This window comes from Callithrix jacchus, chromosome 20 (genome assembly GCF_049354715.1).
Source record: "Callithrix jacchus isolate 240 chromosome 20, calJac240_pri, whole genome shotgun sequence".
NCBI classification, from domain to species: domain Eukaryota; kingdom Metazoa; phylum Chordata; class Mammalia; order Primates; family Cebidae; genus Callithrix; species Callithrix jacchus.
In genome coordinates, this window is record NC_133521.1 from 25603201 (window position 1) to 25614739 (window position 11539).

Sequence of the window (11539 nt, forward strand, 5' to 3'; positions counted from 1 at the left end):
ACACTCAACTAATTTTTTATTTTTATTTTTTTTTATAGAGATGAGGTCTTTCTATGTTGCCCAGGCTAGGATTGGCCTTTTCTAAACCACTTTCTTCTTATTGAGAGGTCGATGGTAGTGCCATGACATTTCCCTATAAAAGAAAATGAAGAGTTGACTTGCTTTGTCTCTTTGGCACAACTCTGGAACTCTGTGGGACTATGATCAGCTGCACATGTCTACAGGAAGAGGCAGTGAGTGGTCCTGAAATTCTTCAGTGAATTGAGTCGAGCAGAGGGTACAGCCATTGCCCAGAGCAGAGTTCCATCCTTCTTCAGTCCTGGGGTTCATTCCTGCCTGGGAGTACCTGTGGCTGCCATGGTATGTGAGTGTTCCCATGGATGTGCAAGCTGGGATGATGGTAAGATGCTCTGAGATCCATGTCCAGAGCTGGGCAGCCTTTGTCCTATCTCCTGTTTAATGCTGTAGCCCTCACCCTTGGTTCTGGTGTCCTGCTGGGCAAGTTGGTGAACCACCAGCTCTCCAGTGGTCTGGGATAGCTCCATGGCAAGGGAGGGCTTGCCCCAGCCCAGGTCAGCTGTCCAGCTTTTTGGCCAGCTGGCAAGTCTATGGCCAAGAAGATGTGCTGAGCAGTGCTGAGCTTGCTCACTGGGTGAAAGGTGATGTTATCATTCCTGCTGAGCCATCCCTTGGCAGCTCCTCAAGAGGGTGTGTTATCACAGATAAAGGGAGTGGCTTTCAAGCATAGGCAGGGCTGCTTCTGGTCCAGCCAGGTGCCTTCTTCCCAAACAAGCTGAATCAAGGACTTGCCGCCCCCAGCCGGGGCTTCCCCACTTACTTCCCACTTTGTCCCGAGCATGCTGTGACACCTTTCCAGGCACTGAAGTCATAGGCCCAGGTGGAGTTACTAGAGCAGCATGGGGGTGGGGGATGGGAGGGTGTCCTGGAGGGCTGGGGAAGGCCACCTTCACCCACCAGTGCTCTCCTGCCCTGCCCCCAGCCAGCCAGCTTCCAGTGGGTGTCCCTGGCAGTCATCTTGCCTCCCCGAGCCTTCGTTTCATAGTCTGTGGAGTGATGGTGACAGTTACACCCCACACTTGTATAGATAAATGTAGTGATGAGTAACACATGTGAACTAAATGGTGCTGTGCTTTACCAATGTAGAGGGAAGTTAGAGGCCATTCAAGATGTAGAAGGGAAGGTGTCCTTTCTGGTGAGAAGGAATAGAAGAATCTCACCGCTGTCCTGGCACTGGGCCTGCCATGCCAGAATTTGGTGTGTTTCTCTTCCTTACCCTGGAAGATACTTGGCAGTAGGTCCTCTGTGGTGGCTGAAGTAGGAGGAGGCTTTGGCATTTTGGGACCCCAGTTAGGCTGTCCAGGAGAGTGTGCGCCTGACCATGGGCCTTGGCTGTGATCCTAAAGCTTTGTACTACTATCTGGAGAAGTAGATGGCCAAGGTTGGGGTGACTCTATTTTTTTTGTCGTTTGTTTAGAGAAAGGGTCTTGCTCTGTTGCCCAGGCTGCAGTGCAGTGGCATGATCATAGCTCACTATAGCCACAAACTCGTGAGTGCAAGCAACTCTCTTGCCTTAGCCTCCCTAGTAGCTATGACAGTAGGTGTGTGCCAACATGCCTGGCTAATTTTGTTTTTAATTTTTGTAGAGTTGAGTCTTATGTTGCCCAGGCTGCTCTTGAACTCCTAGCCTCAAGCACTCTTCCTGCATTGTTCTCTCAGAGTGCTGGGATTACAGATGTGAGCCACTGCTCCTGGCCAGTGGTGGTTCTTCTTATGGGGGTCCCATTGCCTTGGCTGCACACGCAAATCTGATGCCTTCTTGGAACCCCTTTCCATGCCATCAGAGCATAGCTCAGGCCTTAGAGCCTGCCTGGGCATCAGGTGAGTCATTTCTTCTCTCAGGCGGTGCAGTATGACAACCACTATACCAACACTAAGTACTGCTTGTGCCAGATGCTACGAGAACAGTTGGAGTCTCCCCAGGGAAGGTTGCTCCATGCTGCCCAGTCTTCCCGGGAAATTTGGTAAGAGGCACGAGATGTCCATCTGTCCTTGTGTACATTGCCCAGGTTTGACTTTGAGCCCTAAGCTGACTCCACTAGGGGACCAGGGACACAGCTTCTGGATGTGGATGTAGAGGAGTGGAGTGATGGTATAGCTTTGCCTCCCAGAAGAGGATTCTTTGAAAGCTTTGAAGTGTCCCCTCCCTGGACGGATCAGCAGAGTTCTGGGAACCAGGGCACTAGGAGGATAGAAGAATGCAAAGGAAGGGTCTTTCCATAAATGGGATGGTCACAGGCCAGGCCACCAGGAACCAGTGGTCAGAAGAATTGGGCTGTAGAATGGAACCTCTGGCTTGAGCCTGCAGTCACACCCATAACCCTACAGTTTGAGAGGCCACCCTTTGGTCCTCTAGATCAGGTGCAGCTCTAGCTCATATGGTTGACACGTAAGGCCCTTCACAAGCTGGCCTAGCCACTACTCCCACAGCTCCCTGTCTACCTGTCTGCTTCCAGACCTCCACACCTGTGTTTGTAATGGGTCCTCTGCCTGGAAGGCTCTCTCCCTCTCACGTGAGTGATCTATAGCCTCCCTCTTTCATAGATGCCTTTCTGAACCACTTTTGCCATCAAGTATCCATCTTCGCTTGAGTCTTCCAGCCCTTAAGATGTTTCCTAGAAGGAAAAAACCCTTGCTAGAACCCTCCTTCCACCCTTGGCTTATGGCATTGGTTTAATCCCTACCCCACATAGCTTAATCAGTTTGACCCAGGTGCCTTGTAAGCTCAAGAGAAAAAGTATAACTCTGTAGCTCTGGGTGGTACCTCAGTGTCAGCTGAAAACCATGTATAACTGCTCGTGGCTAGGCAGGAAGTGGGGAACCACTCAGTGGTCAGGCCTCTGTCTCTTCCTCCCATGGGCCCATGTGCTTGATCAGCATTGGTCAACTCAGTCATGGCTGGCTGGGGACATCATCTGTGTGCTCCTCCTCAGGAGAGAGACTGCAGGTGGTGGGGGTGACCTTTACAAACTTGCTACCCAGCCCAGCTTCCCTCCAGTGTCTACACTTGGGTTCACATTCACTTTCCATCTTCTAGTCCAGGGTGATCCCAGGGCTGGGCAGGAGGCACATTCTAATGGCCAGGCCCCAGTGGTGGTGTGGTGTATATGGTAGAGGAGTTGCTCAGTGGTGGGGCCCTGGGTTTCTGCAGTAGCCTGGATGCTGGCTCCACTGAAGTGTTTGCCCTGATCTGTCTCTTCCTCCTTAGTGAGGCCTTTGGCCTTGGTGCCTTCTATGAGGAGACGACACAGGAGCTGGATGCCCAGAGGGCCAAGCTCTCAGCCAGGACTTCAGAGGAGACTGGGGAGCCAGCTGAAGATACCTCTGGTGTCATTAAGATGGCTGTCAAGTTTGACCGGTAGGTCTCCAGCTTGGCTTCAGCTTGGGCTGGGGCCAGCACCCTTGGGGTTCACTAGGCCAGCAAACTGTCTGCTATATGTGCTTAATGTCAAACGTAGGGACCACAGGTCTTCTTGGTTTGGAAACTTGTTCTTAATTTGCAGCATCCCATAGAAGGTGCTTACAGGGACAATAGTTCCTGAAAGCCTATCCCAAGTTCAGTGTCTGAACTCTACTTTTCCCCTAACTCACTCCCTCCCACAACTTAGGGCAGGGGGAACTTGTCTCCTGTTCCTGAAAGTCTGTGCTTTTCCAGGGCCTTGAGGAGCTGGCTGCTGCATGGAGCTCCTCAACAGCAGAAGGACCCTAGCCCTCATTTGGCTCTGCAGCCCCTGCCCACAGCCCTGTGGCGCCCTTTCAAGCTGCTTATGCCTCAGATGGTGACCCAGCTTTGAATGGTGCCCTCTTCTGGGATCTGAGCCTTTCTGCAGTCCCCAGGACCAGACAGGAGCCAGTTTTGTCTGGCAGGGGTGTGGGGGTTTGGGGCGGTAGGGATAGCTGTTGGGCAGTCAGATGGCAGGGAGAGTTCCAGCTGGGAAGTTGGAATATGGCCCTTCCTACCGTGTCACTGTGTTACCTTGTCACAGACTGACTCTGAAACCAGATTCCATGTGTCCGTGGCCTCAGCAGATGATCCTGACCCTTGGCAGGAGTAATCAGGGTGGACTCTGAGCAAGATCCCCGAGACCATTGTCTGGTCACCTCCATTGCCCACTTCCACCCACTCCCTACTGATCTTGTCTTGAGTGTCAGGCTTCCTTCTCAGATGTTGAAGATTATTTTTCCAGGCTGGACCTCAGAGTATTGGGAGTTCATTCTCCCTTTTCCCCACAATTTCTCAAATATGCCAAAATTTATTTTCCCTTTAAATAAAACCCAGGTCCAAGCTGCTGGGGGGACAGGAATGGGAGCCTATGGGAGTAGGTATAGAAGCCTTAAGGCAGCAGCTTGGTATCTCAGTTCCTCTAGTTTCTGCTGCACCTATCAGGGGCTGAGTAGTGCGCTGACTGAGGGAGTGGTGATGGTGGGTGAGCCCCACCTGCTTCCCTTCCTTTCCCCAGGAGAGCATACTCAGCCCAGATCACCCCCAAGATGTGCCTGCTAGAGTGGTGCCGGAGGGAGAAGTTGCCACAGCCCATGTATGAAACGGTGAGTTCCTGGCTATGTCCTGCCCTGCAGCCAGCTATGGCGCTCCCACAGCTTATGCCCTCAACTTGCCAGGCTAGGGCCTGGCCTTGCCCTCTGTAGGCATGGAGAAACTGCTGGTGTCCAGTTCAGTTGCTGATAGCCCCACTCTCTTATAGTGGCCTATTGTCCAATTCAGCCAGACATGTCTTTTTTTTTTTAAATCAGAGTCTAATTAGTTTTTTTTTTTTAGAAATATGGTCTTGCTTTGTTGCCCAGGCTGGTCTCAAACTCCTGTGTTCAAGTGGTCCTCCCTCCTCAGCCTCCCAAAATGCTGGGATTATAAGGCATGAGCCAGCCAATGTTAATTTTTTAAAAATTTTATTTAATTGATTTTTTTTTTTTTTTTTGGGACAGAGTCTCACTCTGATGCCTAGGCTGAAGTGCATTAGCATGATCTCAGCTCACTGCAACCTCTACCTCCCAGTTCAAGCAATTCTCCTGCCTTAACCTCCCAAGTAGCTGGGATTACAGGCACACACCACCATGCCTGGCTTATTTTTTGTGTTTTTAGAACAGACAGGGTTTCACCATGTTGGTCAGGCTGGTCTCAAACTCCTGACCTCAGGTGATTCACCTGCCTTGGCCTCCCAAAGTGCTAGGATTATAGGCATGAGCCACTGTGCCCGGCCCAGACATGTCTTTGAATCAGACCTCAGCCAGTGGAGCACAAAATTGGGCCCCAGATGTGGTGCCCTTGGGGTGGAAACCGTGAGATAGTCTTGCTTCACTTCCTTTGGTCTTCATGGCCTTGCCTTCCTTAGGCTGCTCTGCCTCATCTGGAATCATCTTCTGGCCTCAAGGCTTATACCTCTGGGGGTTGTGTCTGTTCTCCTGCCATAGTGACTTTTCCAAAACAAATCTAACCTCTGTTTCCTCAAGTCAGCAGCTCCCCAGGTGTCTGTAGAATCAAGCCAGCACCTCAGCACACAGCCTGAGACCCTCCCATGTGCCTCTCTCCTTCCAGTTTCATGCCCGAAGCCCTTTGCCCCAGCCATGTCACCTGGTCCCTCTGCCAGGTGTGCCTTCTCTGCTCTTAGCTTGTTCCTTCTCACCCTTTTGGCATCTGGTGACTCCTTGTTTTGGGGACCTGGCCTATCCAGCTGTCAGCAGGAGGCTCTGTAGTCATGTGTAGCTAAAGGCTCTCCTGGCCTTTGTTCAGGTCCATGACAGCTCCAGATGCTTGAGGTCGTTGTCTATTTGTACATGTGCCTTTCTGCACTGGACACTTTTGCTTGGGAGGAGCATGTGATATAGGCAGCCTTCATTTGACTTAGGTTGGAAATACTTCCTTTTATCTGCCTTTAATTTGACCCCAGCAGGTTGGCTTCCAGAGCTCATTTCTCAGGCCATGTGTTTCCTTTAATCTTTGTACCAGGTTCAACGCCCTATAGACCGCCTGTTTTCTTCTATTGTCACCGTTGCTGAACAAAAGTATCAGTCTACCTTGTGGTAAGTTTCCTCATCATAGGGAAGGAGGCTTGGGGTGGGGAGGAGAGTGGGCATTCTGCCCATTGTCCAGCATTGTCATAGGAGGGTTGGGCAGATGGTATATGTGGGCAGTGGCATCCCTGGAAGGTGACCCCTTACTCAGTTTTGTCAGAATCTGCCAACGGTGTGTAGAGTCAGGCCTCACAGCCCTGCACCCTGCCTACATGCCTTATTGCCCTCTGCTTCATCTGCCCAGGGACAAGTCCAAGAAACTGGCGGAGCAGGCTGCGGCCATCGTCTGTCTGCGGAGCCAGGGCCTCCCTGAGGGTCGGCTGGGTGAGGAGAACCCTTTCTTGCACAAGCGAAAGAGGGAGGCTCCTGACCAAGACTGTGGGGGCTCCAGAGCTCAGGAGCTAGCACAACCTGGGGAGCTGTGCAAGAAGCCCTTTGTGGCCTTGGGAAGTGGTGAAGAGAGCCTCCTGGAAGGCTGGTGACTACTCTTCCTGCCCTAGTCACCCCTCCATGGTCTGGTGCTAAGGTGGCTGTGGATACCACAGCATGAACCAGATGCTGTTGAACAATTTGCTGGTCTTGCCTGGCAGGAGGTAGATGTCCCAGCAGGGGCTATCAGCCTGAAGCATGGACCTGGGGCCGCCCAAGGGTGTATCCTGGCTCCTTTGGTGGATCTGAGTGACAGAGTCAAGTTCCCCTTGAAAACAGGAGCTTTTCAGGTGGCCCCTCCCCAACCTGACATTGGTATTGTGCAATAAAGACACCCCCTACCCTCACCCATGGCTGGCTGCTTTAGCCTTGGGCATCTTCATAAATGGGCTTGTGTCTTGGCATGATTATTCTACTCCCACCCTCTGTGCAGAGCTAAAGCTTCCAAAAGTCTATCTCCTGCCCATCTCTCTGGGTCTGGTGGAAGTGGGAAATGGGGTATCACTGGACTGGAGCCAAGCCAGGAAGGCCCAAGAAGCTCATTCTACTGACTGTACACCTAAGGCACTGGGCACCAATTGTCTGTCCTGATGAGAGGTGAGATGGGATCTGGAGGAAGGACCAGGACAACTGGTGCCCCAGTAAGGGACTAGTCCAGTGGGGTGGAGAGTGTTGGTCTGATCCCTAGAGTCTCCTTTAAGCCTGACAGCTGCCTGGAGCTCAGACTTGATGAGGTACCTGCCCTGGGCAGTGGGGCACCGGAGGCTGCTGATGACAGCAATTTGGGGCCCTTATGTTTGGCAGATCACACCACACAGTCCCTCCCGTCCCCCGCCTTCCTCATCCCACTTGGGGCGGAAGGAAGTGGCAGATTCTCTTTAATTTCCTCCTGGCAGTGAGAAGCAAACAAACGGCTACCGCATCTCATGGGGCCTCCCCCGCTTACTGGGAGGGGCGTTCTGACCAAAGGTCCCTGCCCTATCCTGCCCCCGCTTCCTCAGCTGTAAACATGCTGCTTCTCATCCCTTTTTCCAGGTTGTATTGGTGTGGTGAGGAGGGGAGGATTCCCCTCTGGGTCAAGGCTGTATCTCCCACATCTCCCCTGTGTCAGAGCCTCACTGTTTTGTGGCAACTTAACAGGATCAGGCACCTGTGCCAGCCAGCAGCCCCTGCCCTGCTGGCCTCTGAGTCAAGGGTTTGGTGGGTGAGGCCTCTGTCTCAGTCCCAGCACTGCCCCCCTCCCCCCTGCCACCCACGCTTGCCTTTCTGTGTGCAGATAAGGATACCACACTACCCGCTGCCTCCCAGAGCCATTGCTGTTTGACCTTGGGCAACTCACTTTGACTCCTCTCTGTCCTGAGGGCCCTCCTCTAAGAAGGGATCATCTGTCCTCTGCCTGTGTGAGGCTGACTGGAGGACAATAGGCTGACCCTTTGATAGGACATTGCATGGTTAATGGGGTCACACCATGCAAGGGTGCCCTAACTGACTTCCCAGACCAGTGCTCCCAGAGAAAGGGCTCTACCCAGGAGAAAGACCGAGGCTTGGTCCAGTCTCAGTCACCAAGCTTTAGGCACAATTTCTTTCTTTCTTTCTTTTTTTTTTTTTTATAGAGATGGGGTCTCACTATGTTGACCAGGTTGATCTTGAACCCTTATCCTCAAGCAGTCCTCCCACCTCGCCCTCCCAAAGTGCTGGGATTACAGGCATGAGCTATTGCATCTGGCCTATTTCTGATTTTTTCATCCTAAAAGCAATCTCAGTCAAAATGCCTCCTTTGGCTGGGTGTGGTGGCTCACAGCTGTAATCCCAGCACTTTGGGAGGCTATGGTGGGCAGATCACTTGAGCTCAAGAGTTCAAGACTAGCCTGCTGAGCAACATGCCAAAACCCTGTCTTTACAAAAAATATAAAAATTAGCTGGGTGTGGTGGCAGGTGCCTATAGTCCTAACTACTCAGGAGGCTGAGGTGGGTGGAACTCTTGAGCTCAGGAGGTTGAAGCTGCAGTGAGCTGTGATGACACCACTGCATTTCAGCCTGGGCGACAGAATGAGACCCTGTCTCAAAAAAATATAAATGAAAAACAAAACAAAATGCCCCTTTGCCTTTTCTTATACTCCAACTGGAACTGGTCAGACAGAAGCTGCAGTAGCCCCTCCCAAGTCACTGAGTCCTAAGATATATCTCCCGTGTGGAACTGGGCTTTGATTTCAAGCCACTTCTCCCACCAGTATGGTTTCCCTGGGGAAACCCCTCCTCTGGCAGGGTCAGGTTCATTTCTGGGCTCTGGGGAAGGAGAGGCAGGGATATAGGTATGCTATTAAGATAGAGGCTGGAATGTGGGGCTTTGAGGGCCCTGGGAAGCACTAGGGAAAGAATCCTTTATAGAGGAGGAAGGTGGGGCAGGTCTAGTATATATTCTGTGACTGAGGATGTCTGGCAGGGATCCTCGTTGAATATGTTGGTCCTCAAATAATCTCATGTTAGCACACCTCAGTGTTGTCTTTCCTGGTCTCAAAGTGACCTGCTCAAGGATGAGACTGACTGGGGGGAGGGACAGTCAGGCCTGAAAGCCTTGTCCATTGTTGTCACCATGTCCACCTTAAATTAGGCCACTTAGACTCCCAAACCTCTCCCTGGGCTAGTAGCCACAACACTTACTCATCCATTCCAGCTAGCTTGATTGAGGATTTCCCCTTAGCTCATCACGTTTGGGGGTCAAATGGTTTTGATATGAGCATAAGAGGGAGGGATGAGTAAGGGTGGAGAGAGTGGCAGGTTTCTCAAAGGCCACAGCAAAAAACTGGGCTGTGTGCAAAGAATCTCTTCCACTTGCAGTCCTGAACCCTTGGGTCCTTCCAGGTGTTATTCTGCTCAGAACTCTTTTGTGGCTCCTGAGACTGCTCTCTGGACCAAGTTCAAACTCCTCAGCCTGGTATTTGAGGACAAAGTGCTGACCATGTCTTCTCAGCACCCTGTGCTGACTTCAGCAACTAACTTTCTGTGATTGTAGTTAGCTGGTCTTATCCTCTCCTCCCAGATTGGGAGCTGCTCAAAGGCAGTCCTGTGTCCCCTATGGCCACCTTGGCATGGGGCTGGGAGCAGACACAGAAGAATCCAACAAAAGCTTGGGGCAAGAGGGATGTTTGGCATGGAGAGGAAGTTTTTTAAACTCTGAATTTCTTCAAAGTCTCCTGTTTTGCCTAATGTGGAACAAGGGACTGGGGTAGGCTAAATTGTACCTTCCCATGGCTCAGAGGGCACTGAAGAACTACAACAATGGGTGCTTAGGGTCAATCCTGTGACAGCTGATGATAAAGATGGCTTTCCCTAATTCCCAGGCTTGGCTAGCATTCATACAGGGAGAGTGGTTTCATGGTGATTCACATAGCCCTTGTCCACCCTGGGGTTCTACCTACTGCACTGGTCCTGTGGGCCTCCTGGTTTCACAGGGCTCTCAGAGGGCTGGAGGTGGGCCCAGATGACCTGCAGGAGCTTTGGAACTGCCTGAGGAAGAGCTCATGGGGGGATGTCCTGGTCTTAGCTGGGGCAAAGGGCTGAAAAAGTATGTATATATCAGTATGTGTGTGTGTGCGCAGGCCCCTTCACAGCCTGCAGAGCTCCCAGCCATTGCTGAATTTCTTACACACACGGGGACTCTTCCTGCAGTTGGTGCCAATCCCTGTCCCAGCCCTCACCATTCCTTGGTAGCTTCTCAGTTTACCCCAGGCCAGAAACCGTCCCTACAATGTAACCTTTTCTAAGGGTTCTTCGGTGCTCAGTGGCTGGGAACACAGATGCATAGCTGAGCATTTGATGAGTGGGTGAATTTTTCAAGCCATCTACACCTTCTCTGTGGTTTCTTTTTAGTGGAGGGGCTGACCGGCCCAGGATCTCCCTCCTGCCTGCTGTCTGGTCTGATTATGGCTGATCCCATGGTTTAGGTGAAGTCATATCTGCAGGGACTTCAAATGAGCGGGCCAACCCTCTGGGACCTTTTACTATATCAGGATCCTGTTACATATGGTACAAATAGGTGGGCCAGCAACCTGCTTGAGGCAGAGGGCTCCAGAGCTAATGTGGCATTTGGGCCCCAAGTTCCACACTCAGGCCCTCAAGGTTGTGGATTTGCAGGCAGGACAGGTTATTGGGAAGGATGTTCCATTCACCTAATGCTCGTTGTTCCCTCTCCTTCACCACTATTATCTTCTCCCTCTAACGTCATTCACCCTTGCCCCAGTTAAATCCAGTGATCCACCCAGAATTCTGGCCATGTAAATCCCCTGCTCTAAGTCCTTCCACGGCTCCCTACTGCCGTCAGCATAAAGTTCAGACACTTTGCAGTGGCCTGCAGCATTCTGCCCACTCATCCGGCCCCACCTTTGGCTTCTGCTCACTGCAGGTACTTTCTGGTCTCCAAGTCTTTGGAAATCTGTTCTCTGCCTGGAATGAAACTTGCTCCCTTCTTGCCTGTCTCTCCATTCCTACTCACCCCTGTCAAGGCCCTGCAGCCGGCAGGCTTATGAATGGTCTCTGAGTTCTGGCACAACCCTCATTTCTTTGCACAGTAATTATAGATTTGCTGGTCCCCTTTCCTTTACCCCTGAAGGGAGACTTAATTTATTAATTTATCTCTGAATCCCCAGGAACAGCCCAGGTACTGGTACAGAACACTGGGCGGAAATGAACAAATCCAAGATGAACGTCTTGGATGCTCTGGACTTTCCCTGTCTTCTAACCTAAAGTCTAGTTTGGCACCCTCTAGGGCTCCCTGGTAGCTCAAGTGTCAGTCCAGACATTGAAACCTCTGCAAGAGGTTTCCCTTTACCCTCTCTTCCCACTGGCTTTTGTGGGTAGTGTGGAAATGTGGCCTGGAGAGTGGCATTTCTTCTCTTTTTAACAACCTATTGTATCCTGAGAGGGCAGTATTTCTTGGGCACACGTGCACCCAAGCCTCTGACAGCTCCCTGGGTTCCTCCAGCAACACGCCTCTAGAGATGCTATG

The 11539-nt window shown here is 51.6% G+C and overlaps 1 protein-coding gene across 22 annotated transcripts in view; it reads left to right on the forward strand.

Annotated features, from left to right (window-relative positions):
• DUS2 (dihydrouridine synthase 2) overlaps positions 1-6920 on the forward strand; it is an 83365-nt gene extending 76445 nt beyond the window's left edge. For all 22 annotated transcript variants that reach the window (XM_078357528.1, XM_078357519.1, XM_054248856.2 and 19 more), the window contains 5 exons: positions 1921-2042; positions 3287-3436; positions 4539-4626; positions 6041-6114; positions 6350-6920. In XM_078357528.1, the coding sequence (XP_078213654.1) occupies positions 1921-2042; positions 3287-3436; positions 4539-4626; positions 6041-6114; positions 6350-6587 (672 nt within the window). In that variant the 3' untranslated portion in view covers positions 6588-6920. The remainder of the gene's footprint in view (positions 1-1920; positions 2043-3286; positions 3437-4538; positions 4627-6040; positions 6115-6349) is intronic.
• The last annotated feature ends 4619 nt before the right edge of the window (positions 6921-11539 follow it).